This window comes from Rhinatrema bivittatum, chromosome 3 (assembly GCF_901001135.1).
Source record: "Rhinatrema bivittatum chromosome 3, aRhiBiv1.1, whole genome shotgun sequence".
Classification (NCBI taxonomy): Eukaryota; Metazoa; Chordata; class Amphibia; order Gymnophiona; family Rhinatrematidae; genus Rhinatrema; species Rhinatrema bivittatum.
The window spans coordinates 424144353-424156521 of NC_042617.1; the positions used below are offsets into that span (position 1 = coordinate 424144353).

Sequence of the window (12169 nt, forward strand, 5' to 3'; positions counted from 1 at the left end):
AGGGCTCAGCGCGCGCAAGGTGCACAAATGTGCACCCCCTTGCGTGCGCCGACCCCAGATTTTATAAGATTTTATAAGATACGCGCTGCTACGCGCATATCTTATAAAATCTTATGTTTATTTCTACTTCTCTCTGTCCTCAGAAACTATTTGATTTTACTCCAGTGGTAAAGCATGCCTACTATTAAGTTTCAACTTTGTGAACACATTTGAAATTAATCATTTTCTCTCTTGACTGATTGTGCAGTGGGCAGACCTGATGGGTCTGTATGGGAATTAAGATGTTCCTGTCCTCCTTTAGTCTTGTGGTTACACCATGAGTAGATGTTACCAACCCCCCAACCAAACTTGCAAGTGTTATTTTGAAAGGTTCATATTAAATTGGCCTCAGATTAATGTATTTGATTAATTGATTTAACTTTTTTACTTGTTATTTGTTTTCCATTAATTTATGTACTATTTACGTTCTATGATATATATTTTTTTTTTATAATTTTATTTTTATTGATTTATAACATTCAAACAAATGTAATAATCCAGGAATTTCCAGAAAAAAACAATTATAACTCAATTTCAACACATAATTCTCATGATCCAGCCCACATCTAGGAGGAGAAGGGGTTCCTATTGCTGGGTGTCTTTTCTCTTATACAACCTAAAACCTAAACAACACTTCTTATTCCTGCTTTTTATCCTGCAAAAAGCGCTCCAAGTGTGAGGGATCTACAAAAATAAACTTATTGTTCTTATACATTATATGGCATTTGCAGGGAAACTTAAGAAAAAAACTTGCTCCTATTTCTAGGACTTGTCTCTTAAAGGAAAGAAATTGTTTTCTACGCGCTTGAGTTGCGCGAGAAACATCAGGAAATACTAAAATCTTTTGCCCGCAAAATAAAAAATCCTTATTTTGAAAGTATTTTAAGAAGAATAAGTCTTTATCCTTTTTTAAAGAAAAGGAAACCAATAACGTTGCTCTAGTTTGAATATTGTCCATGGAGTCTTTCAAAAAAGTGGATACTCCTGGACTATTCAAACTATCTAGCCCTCCCTCCTGAACTTGGAGCACTCTTTTTGTATGCAAATAGTATAACTTTGACATAACAGGAATTTTTTCCATCTCAAAAGCTAATATCTCTACCACATATTTATTAAACAATTCGATGGCTGACATTAATCTTGATTGTGGAAAATTCAATAACCTTAAGTTGAATGATCTCAATCATTCTCAAGAACTTCAATCTGATTATGTAACATCAAATTGTCCTTAATATAGGTAGTATTAGTAGCATGCATAAGTTTAATTTGTGGGTTTATCCCAGCCACTTCTTGTTCAAGTTTAACAGATCTAATCTCTAAATCCTCAAATTTAGCTTTGACTTGAACTGAAAAATCATGAACTTGTATAGTTGATCTAGTTAATTTTTTATCTATTTTAACTGAAAGTCTCCAAACATCTAATAGAGTTACATTATCAGGTTCAACTTCACTTCCATCTTGCTCATTTATCTCTGACTCTACTATCATAGGACATGGTATCACTTTATTTGTGGCTGAGTTCTCCCCTTGAATAGTATTAATCAATTGTCTGATCCCATCTGTAGAACTCTCATTTCCCATAGGGGACTGAGTCACTAACAGGGGGCTTCTGACATTTACTAAGCCACTACTTTCTCTCAGGTCCCCTATGATATATTTTTGCATGGCATACTGAGCAGAGTGTCCTGTAAAAACTGAAATGATTTTTACTTATTTCTTAGATTGTTTATTTTTTCAGTATATTGTAATTTATGTCTTGTGGCTATACATATAAGTATTATATTTCTGTTTTCTTGTAGTGGTGAACTGTTCAGATCCAGGCTTTGTGGAAAATGCTATTCGTCATGGACAGCAAAATTACCCTGAGAGTTTCAAGTATGGAATCAGTGTGATGTATCATTGTAAAAAGGGGTTCTATATTTTGGGATCTTCTGTGCTGACCTGCAAAGCTAATGGCCTGTGGGACAGATCACTCCCAAAGTGTTTGCGTAAGTAATAATAATAATAATAATAATAACCAGTAGAATCCCAAAACTGCATTTGGGCCTACTGATTCTTTATTGCAATGCTAAAATATTGAATCTAGTTCAACAAAAGGTGAGGGATGAAAGAAAGGCAATATCATTATAAAATTATCAATTTTGAAGCCATAGATTTTGAGGCATATAATTGTATGTAATCAACAATCTGCATACTCAAGCTTTATGGTTGTAAAACTATTTGGTGCCAAGCAGCCTGAGACTGCTTCCATTTTTAAAATGTAGGGTAGGAGCTCCTGCTCCTTTCACCCTCAGAGAGCTATGAAAGGGGTAGGGGAGCTGCAGGGGGCTATGGAGCTGTGGAGGGTCTTTTTTTTTTTTTTTTTTTTACATTTCTCAGCAAATAATGCACATTATTTTCTAATTTTATTTTTTTGGAAGCACTAAGTATTTGTTTTGTTTGAAATTAATCAAACCAACATTGTGTTTCTTTGGTTCAGGCAGCACATTATTTTCAAACGATTGCACATCCATAATAATTCATTTTCTTTTTATTGGGCAAGGAAAGGGGACAAATATTAGTACAGGGAGGAGATCTCAGGGATTAGGAGAGGAGACATAGAGAATGAGAGGACTAGGGATTTGGAAAGAAAGGGAGTGGGATCAGGAAAAGATGAGAGGAATAGAGATGGGAGATGAGAAAGGAGGGAAAGATATGGAATATGGGATGGAAATAGAAAGTGGGGAACTTTCTGGGATTGAGAAAGGGGAGGAGATAGTAGGAGGGGTTGGGATGGTTTCCAGGATCTGGGGAGAAGGGAAAGGTGTGTGTGTGTTGGGGGGGGGGGGGGATTATCAACGCCTTGGGCTGCAAGCTTCCAAAAAAGCCACCTGTGGAAGAAAGAAAAGCTTAGAGACAGTGCACCTTCTTTCCCAGGACAGAAGTTAGTGCTTGTTATGAATACTACCTCTGTAACCCATCCTTATTTGTTGATTTGTAGATATGAATGTTACTTTTGTCAACCGTTGTGATCTATACATGGAACGACGGTATATAAAAAGTCTAAATAAATAAAGTAAATTTATTTATTTAAAAATCTTTATTAGCCACCTTTCCAGTCATTAAAGGTTACTCAAGGTACTGTACAAAGTAAAATAAAAATAGAATTCATACATCAATAACTTAAACCACAAACAAAACAAATAAAATATAAAAATACAATATAAAATACACCAGAATTAAATCAATAACAAAAACATCAGCATAGATGACCATCTTGATCTCGGATCAAGAGAGAGAGAGAGAATCTTATTTGCAGTAGTTTGGGATAGGGAAGTGGAAGGAAGAGGAAGAGGAGGCAGGTTTTCATGCCACAGACTGGTTCTGCTCTCCCATTCATCCTCTCTCTAACATTCAAACCAGTATGGCATATATATACACACACATACACACACACACACACACACACACATGGCAGCAATCTCTTCTCTCTTACACATGCAAACATTGAACCCTATTCCCTTCTCTCTCTCATATGCAGACATGCAGCCATAGATGATCCCATTTATCCCCTGCCTGTTTTTGTATTGTCATTTTGATGTTGCTTTCAGGGCTGATGCCATTTTTAATGAGTAGTGGCAGTGGCAGGAGTGAGTGAATTTCATTCCTGCCTCTTTTTTTTTTTTTTTGCAAGTTCCCCAAGGAAGGGGAATGTGTGGGTTGTGGAGGTACCTGGCTATGGTTGATTTTTATGGGGTGGGAGGGGTCAGAGGAACCTGCAGAGGTCCTAGCTAAACTTAGCTCAGCCCAGCTGTATCCTGGTGGGGGCAGGGTGTCGACGTGGACTACGGATGCTTGCTATTTTTAGCTCAGCCCAGCCAGGTAGAACTGCCCCCCAGCCTTTGTGTAGCTGATTTTTTTTTTTATTTTGTTTTAAATTTTCTCAAGAAATGTTACACATTTGGCCTCTTTACTAATTTTTTTCCCCATAATGGAAGAAATACCTCAGTAAATCAGGCCCATTATTTGTTAATACCACACACTATTTCCCAAATTAAAAAGACAAAATAAAAATTCATGATTTTTAGACGGATGGCCCTTTTATTTTGCATAATCTAAAACAAAACAAAAAATGGGCTGGTTTCGTTTGAATTACCCATTTGTTTGAAATGAGTGTACTACCTTATATATCAGCAGTAAGCTGCTGAGAGTTCTGAATCCATCTAAAAAAAGAGAAATACAATTTAGTTCACAGGTGACTAACTTAATATATTTCTTTACTAGCTTTTGGGAACTAATACTTCCTTCATTAAGTCAGCAATCACACTACTTTATCCAGGCTAAACAAGGTTAAAGAATGACGGTATATAAAACGCAACAAATAAATAAAGAAAGAAAGAAAGAAAGAAAACTTGAAAGCCACTATTATTGCTCATTGACACAAATGCATTACAAATTAGGCCCATCAACAATACGAGAATAAATCCTAAATTTCCTACAGAAAATGATATGGGAAAAGACATGGATACATTTTATTTATTTCTTTGACTTAGGTTCTACCTTTCAGGCACTTCAAAGCAAATTGCATTCAGGTACTATAGGTATTGCCCTGTCCCCAGAGGGCTTACAATCTAAGGGGTTCAATTAATGCATGAAAAACTGTGTATGATGCACATAAAATTTTGGTTATTGCAAGATAATTGCATATTTCAGAAATATTGCACATATTTTGACCTGAAATCTGCCCTTATTGAAATTAACTCCTTTGCATGCACTTGTACACATTAAATGTATTAATCCATGCAACACAGCTAATGCACAAGTAATCCTTGGCAAATAAAATAATGTAGCTGGTCGATGCCACATTATTTTCTAAACAGCGCCAAGTGAGAAGTTGTTGCTGACTGTTCTCTGAAGTATCGAAATGTTAAAACATGTGCCAATGGTCCAGGCCTGCTATTTAATGGACCACACAGCCAGTAAAAATCCCCCCTCCCAAAGCGTCAAAATACCTCCGAGGGTCCCTGGAGGTCCTCCCACCCCAGCCGCCTATTGAGGTGACATAGCCCTTAAAAAAGTAAAAAAAAAAAAAAAGATTTGAAGCTTGTGTATTGATGCTCCACCCACTTCCCAAACCCCTCCCTTTTGTAAAAAGAATAACCTCCCCTAACCCAAATACCTCCCCATTCAAACCCCATCTCCCAAATTTGGCCCCCCAGCCCCTGGAACTGTCAACATACAAAACACTCCTTAGTAGCCTAGAAGGCCCATCTCCACTCTCCCCTTTCACAGAAAAGGAATCCCTGGTAGTCTAGTGGCCCCCTTCCCCCCACCTTAAAAAAGTACCCAGATGGTCCAGAGGTGGCCCAAAGTGTCCCCTAGCTCCATGCCCAGTTGTTGGCATCACATATAGGGGCAAAGGTCGGCTTCTGCCATTTTGTAATATGGCATAAACTGGCCCAGCGCTAAGGGAGTGCTCCAAGTCACTGCTGATCACCAGATACTGCTCTTCTTAGGTATGGGGGTGTCCGGGGGTAGAGCAATCCCTAGACATCCGGGGATCCCTTTTCAGTGAAAGGTGGGGTGGGGCCACTAGACTCAATCCGTCCTTGCGGCCCCTCCATCCAGTCAGGTTTTTTAGGATTTTTGAATGAATATGCATGAGATTTATTTTATACACAGCCTCCTATGTATGCAAATATTGCTCATACATATTCATTAGGGATATCCTGAAAACAAGACTGGCTAGGGGCTCAAGGACCAATTTGAGCATCCCCCAGACTAGAGTACCAAGGATTACATTTTATATCAGGGAGGTCCGGAAGGGCAGCTACTGGAGGGGGCATTGGTGTTGAATGGTAATATTTGGTTGGGGGGTGATTTGTTAAGAAAAGGAAGGGGCTTGGAAAGGGGGCTGAGCATCACCAAGTCACACTTTCAGTAATTTTTTTTTTATTATGGGCCTCCTCAAGAGGCAGCAGGGGCCTAAGCAGAACCTTGGGAAGGGGGATTTCAAACTCTGGGGAAGGGAAGGTTATTTTTGGGCCATGTAGCTCTTTAACACGATGGAACCTTCTGGCAAAGTGGGCAGCCATTGTGCATGTTTCCCCATGATATTTTATATTGCATTTTTTTTCCACAATACAAAATATCATGGGGAAAAGGCTGCCATATTTTTACCAGGGTGGAGCCACATATTATGAGAATGCTCCCCCCCCCCCCCCATGGTATTTCTTCCCTGCCGTAGTAATATATAGCACCACAGTAAATGGCTCCCAAACAAATACATTTTAAAAGGTGCGCACGTGCGCCCACAAACATTTGTATTGGGCACACGAGTAAAAATATGCTCAATTTTATATTGCCGCGCAAATATCATTTAAAATATTCCTACTGTACATACTCACAATTGACTGGCTGAGAGAGGGAGAGAGAAAGAGAGAGAGAAGAGAGAGAGGGAGAGAGAAGAGAGAGAGAGAGAGAGAGAGAGAGAGGGAGAGAGAAGAGAGAGAGGGAGAGAGAAAGAGAGAGAGAGAAGAGAGAAGAGAGAGAGAGAGTACACTTCTTTTAAAGGGCCAAACTGATGCTCTATAATATTCCACTGTTAAGGGGGCAATTTCAACTCGGGGTGCATTTTGGGAGGGGGTGGTGTTACAAGACTCTACAGACCCTTGCACCCTAGGCAGACCAATGTAACACTGGCCACCCCACCCCCCCCAAACCCCCCCTGAGTTGAAAGTGCGCCCCTTACAGTGGGATATATTTAGAGCGTGTCTGATTGCCCCTTCAAAATCGGCTCTTTCTTTCTTTCTCTCTCTCTTTCTCTCACCTGTGTAACTTGGCACACGTTGCCATGGTCAGTACATACATCTTGGCCCCGCTCCAGAACACCCCTTTTCTGCCTCCTTATTCTTAAAACGTGTACTTCCTGGCTTCTTAAAATTCATGTGTGGCCCACATACGAGTGTGAGGGGGGAGGGGGCATTTTTTGCATGAGCAACACTTTTAAGAATCTACCTGTAAGTTTGTACCTGAGGCAGTGGAGGAGTAAAGTGACTTGCCCAAGGAGCAGCATCAGAATTTGAACCCTGGCTTCGATGATCATTTTCAGGGTACACATCTGAGACATCAAATGCAGGAGGCACATTTCAGGCTGCCATTCTTTTTTTGCTTTTGCTGGAAATTTTTCTAAAGTGTGAGGCTGAATCAATCTTTTAGCAAAATCTTTAAGTATGGAATGAAAAGGCTGAATATGAATAAGCCATCTGACATGTTGAACAATTTATAGTATCTAATACTGCAATGCAGTGGTGGAACCTGTTATGAACAGAGCTATTGCTATAACTTCAGAAAAATCAAAGGAAATTGAACTGTTTTGTTCCATCATTTCTTAATATCCAAATTATCACTGGAAACCTAATATTATTACATTTTATTAGATTTCTGTTTCAGTCTGTGACTTTAGTATGCAAAAAAGAAGCTTATTAATCCTCATTTCTAGAATAATTTGTTTAAATGAATCATAATCAAATCTAAGGGTGTTAAATAGCAAACATATAATTTCTATGGTTGTGAATAGGGTTTTTTGTTTACTGTGTGTATTATCCTGAGACATAGATTTTGGCAAAGTGTTATGGGTAGTTGTACTCTGGCTGATGGATTTATTTCTTCTCTGTGTTCTGTTAGATTCCCCCCCAAGATTTTAGATTTACATGAGCTCTTGTGCTAACCTTAATAAATTTCAGATCTGTGGATATAATTCAACCATTTTCATTTTTCTTTCTGACTAATCCCTATCCGCCTATTGATTTTAGGACTGAATTACAATGAAACCTAGAGAATATGCACAGTTCACATGAATATTTGCCCATTTATATCTACAATTTGTATTTAATAATAATTTCTAATTTTTATTTCTAAGTGTTTATATTTATGAAGTACTTTTACGACAATATATAATACACTTGCTGAAATGTCACAACTATAAGAAATAGTAGATAGGAGAAGGTGAAAGTAAAGACTCAAGAATTATAGAAAATATGGGCTGGGTTTTCAAAAGGTTACACGCGTCGGGCCTATTTTAAAAAGGCCCGGTGGCGTGTAAAGCCCCGGGACGCGTGTAAGTCCCGGGGCTTTACAAAAGTGGTGGGGGCAGGGTAGGGGTGGGGCCAGAGGCCTGCAACATAGCAGCCATTGCCACTGTGTCTAGGGATCGTGTGCCAGCAGCCTGCCGGTGTGCGCAACTTTCGCCTGCCCAGAGACAGACGCAAAAGGTAGGATACAACTTTTAGGGGGCTTAGAGTAGGGCTGGGGGAAGTTTAGGGGAAGGGGGGAAGGTCAGGCTAGGGTGAACGGAGGAAGGCAGTGCGGCTCGGTGCAAGCAAGGTGCACAATTGTGCACCCCCTTGTGTACGCTGACCCTGGATTTTATAACATGCGCGCGCCTGTTATGAAATCAGGCATACATGTGCGCGCACCAGGTAGCGTGCTCACATGTAGGCCGCACGCACATGTTATAAAATCTACCCCTATGAATACAAATATCACCAAACCACATAAACTCACTGAAGATTGCTAGAATTTGCAGGAGAGGAATGAATGGAGTGTATGGGGCATCGCAGAGTGGGCATGATCATGCTACAACTATGACTGCTGAGAATGTGTCTCTCGGAGGCTGAATGGGGGAGGTGAGGGGGAGAAATGGGATAGGCATAGTAAGGAAGAGAAGCGGAATGGAGTTTGTAAAGCCGGGATGAAAGGGAGTATAGTGATGTTTTAGAGTGAATAGAAAACTCAGTATTAAGGCCTGATAGGCACAGGGGAAGAGAAAAATTGCATGGGAGGATGTGTTAGGACCATTAGCACCAACCAGTAGGAACAGAAGCTATACAAGGCATGCTTATGCACAAGTGGGCTGAAGAAAGATACCTTCCCTTTCATGTGGTTTTGACATGGTGTGTGCAATTGATAGTATCCGTCATCATAGGTATGCCTAGTATGGCCTAAAAATCCCTAGTGAGGTTCTTACATTGTCTCCTGATTAGGAAATTTGTTACAATTCCTAACTCATCTTTCCATGGCTCATGGTACTTGGCAGAAACATCTAGAGAAGGTGGATTGCACCATTTTTCAAACTACAGCCACAGTAATTTTTAAAAGAACTAGAGGAACCAAAAATGTAATGAGCTCAGAAACATGACAAGCTCAGATTAGATATGAAAAATTAAGGATTCACAGCCCTCAATTTTTTGTTTCATTTTTTTATTGGGGGGGGGGGGGGTGTCAATTTTTGATCCATTTAATGTTGTTGGGTTTTTTTTCGGTTCAGTTCATTTGCTTAACCAAAAAAGTGTTTAAGCAAAAAAAAAAGAAAAAAGAAAAGAACCAATTATAAGTAAAAGGGCTTCTAATGGCCCTGGAATCCCCCTCCCAGACAGCAAAACAGAGCCCAGACCTTCCAGGGCCTCCCTGTGTGCCTATGACACCCCACTCCTGGCCAAAAAAACTAATTTGGACCAGCTGAGGCCTGCCTAGCGCCAATTCAGTGCCTTCCAGGGGCCAGTATGGAGTCTGCCCGTATGTAGAAATGTATGGCCATCTTCAAAATGAGGCCGGGCACAACTTAGGAAGGTACCAAAGTGATATCATTTGAGTGCTGTCCTCTAGGTAGATGGCACCATTTTTAAAAGACAGGGACCTCCAATTTATTATAAATCTGCTAGTTTTGTAGAGTGTACCCACGTTTTAGTACTATTTGAAATATTAAATTCCACTCCAAATTAACCTGTTACACCCAAGTCATTATTTTATAAGCCTGTTTCATATTCCTTCTCAGTCATCCCTTCTCCAAACTGAAGACCCTTAACTTGTTTAATTTTCTTCATAAGGGAGCTCGTTCATCCTCTGTATTATGTTTTTTTTTGCTTTTGTCTATATATTTTCTATTTCTGTTATATCTGTTTTGATATGTGATGGCCAGAACTGTACATAATACACTGGTGTGGTGACACCATGGATAGATACACTATCACACTTGTTCACATTAAATTTCATCTCCCATTTAGATATCTACTCCCCCAGTCTTGCAAGATTTCCCTTTGCTAAATCCATATTAATCCATGTCTACACCATATGGCAAGTAATTTTGTTTTTAAGAATAGGTTCAACCATTTTTTTGGCAAAGATGTCAGGCTCATTGGTTTCTAGCTTCCTGCCTTGCCCCAATGTCCTTTTATTAAACTGCCACCCTCCTATCTTCAAGTACTGTAGCTGTTTTTAATGATAGGTTACATATTACTAATTACAGCTCTGCAATATCATATTTGAGTTCTTTCCGAACTCTGGGATGAATAAAATCAGATCCTAGTTATTTATTAGTTTGTTAAGCTGCTCTATTATATCTTCCAGTTTCACAGTGATTTTCTTCAGTTCCTGAAAGACTGGAGGACCTTTTCTTACTGATGACAATAAGCAGTTGCATTAGCCCAACATCCCTACAGTTCCCACAGTATAATAGTCTACACAACCTCCACAGAACCTGCCAGACTACAAATTACAATAGTCCTTTCCAATACTGAAAGGAAAGTCAACCAAATTAAAAGCGAGAGTTATTCCCTCAGACATATTTTGTTTCTATTTGTAAATAGAAACACTTCCAGAAAGCAGCACTATGGGTGAGGGTAACACCACCGCCTTCACAGTCTTTCTCTGGTTAAGCAGTTCACATCTTTTGTGCTGCCTGAGCCTCTACCTAATAAAATAATTTCTTCTGCTAAGTTCAGGCAGCTGAGTAGGCAGAATTTTCCAAGACCAGTTTCATGCAATCTATGGGCTAGAAAACCTGAACTGGATTATAGGAACAAAAAGGTAGATTTTAAGAATCGCACATGGGTGCACCAATTTTCCATCAAGTACACATGGACGCATCAATTTTATAACGTGTGCATGTATATACGCGCATATTATAAAATCAGCTGTGTACACAATTTTATATTGATGCGTGCACATGCACGGAAATGCCATCTCGGGTGCGTAAGTGGGGGGATTTTAGTAGATGCATGTGGTGACACATTTGGGCCTATTTCCCTGTTCCCTCCCAGTTCACTCCTGTAAAGAAGCGGACTTCCTAAACCCCCTATCTAACCTGCCCCCTAAAACCCTACTGACTACCCTAAATTGTTTTATTTTACTACTTACCCGCAGTCCATAACAGCAGCAACTTACGCAGTTGTTGGATCCCGGTCTGCACTTGTGTATGACTCAGACGTAATGGTGCTGTCCTGGCCCACCCATGCCCCACCCATGCCCCTACCCCAGCCCGCCATTTTTTAAGAAAACCTTTCCAATGCGCCTACGGGAGATACGCGCTTGGCTGCAGTCCTCTTAAAATCCATGTGGCCCAGTCACGTGCATATCTCCTGGAGTTGTCACTTGTAGGGCTTTTAAAATTTGCCCTAAATTGTACTCCAAACTAACAACTTTCTTTTCTGTTACATTATCCAATGAAAATGTTCAGAAATTGCAAAAATACTATTTCATCTAGGACCAAGATTATAACTAGAGCCCATCTGTAATTTGTATAATATTTCAGGGGTGGCCAACTCTGGTCCTCAAGAGCCACAAACAGGCCAGATTTTAGTGATATCCACATTGAATATGGACGAGATAGATTTGCATTCACTGTCTCCATGGTAGCAAATCTATCTCATGCATATTCATTGTGGATGTTCTGAAAACTTGGCCTGTTTGTAGCTCTCAAGGACCAAAGTTGGCTACCCCTATAGTTTTTGATATTTTGCTATTTGAATGCTATTTGTAATCAGTTTATACTGAATAAATAAATAATCCTAATATCTGTATATATTTATCTATATCTAATTATGCCTGGCTATATCTATAATTATATCTACATGTCATAGATATAAGGATTTTTTTGTTTATTCTTTTTAAACTGATTGCAAACATTCAAATAGCAAAAAATCAAATAACGCAAAAATTACTGATGGGCTTCCATGGGCAGAGATGTGTGTATATTTATATATATATATATATATATATATATATATATATATATATATATATATATATTGTCATGGGCCCATGCTACCGGCCACTCCCCCAATCACAACTTGGCTGGAATTCTCTAGTTAAA

At 39.4% G+C, this 12169-nt stretch overlaps 1 protein-coding gene across 1 annotated transcript in view; it reads left to right on the forward strand.

Annotated features, from left to right (window-relative positions):
- The window catches only part of CSMD1 (CUB and Sushi multiple domains 1), a 4035193-nt gene that overhangs the window by 3824669 nt on the left and 198355 nt on the right, over positions 1-12169 (forward strand). Inside the window, 1 exon segment of the mRNA XM_029596871.1 lies at positions 1839-2027. Coding sequence (XP_029452731.1) covers positions 1839-2027 — 189 coding nt within the window.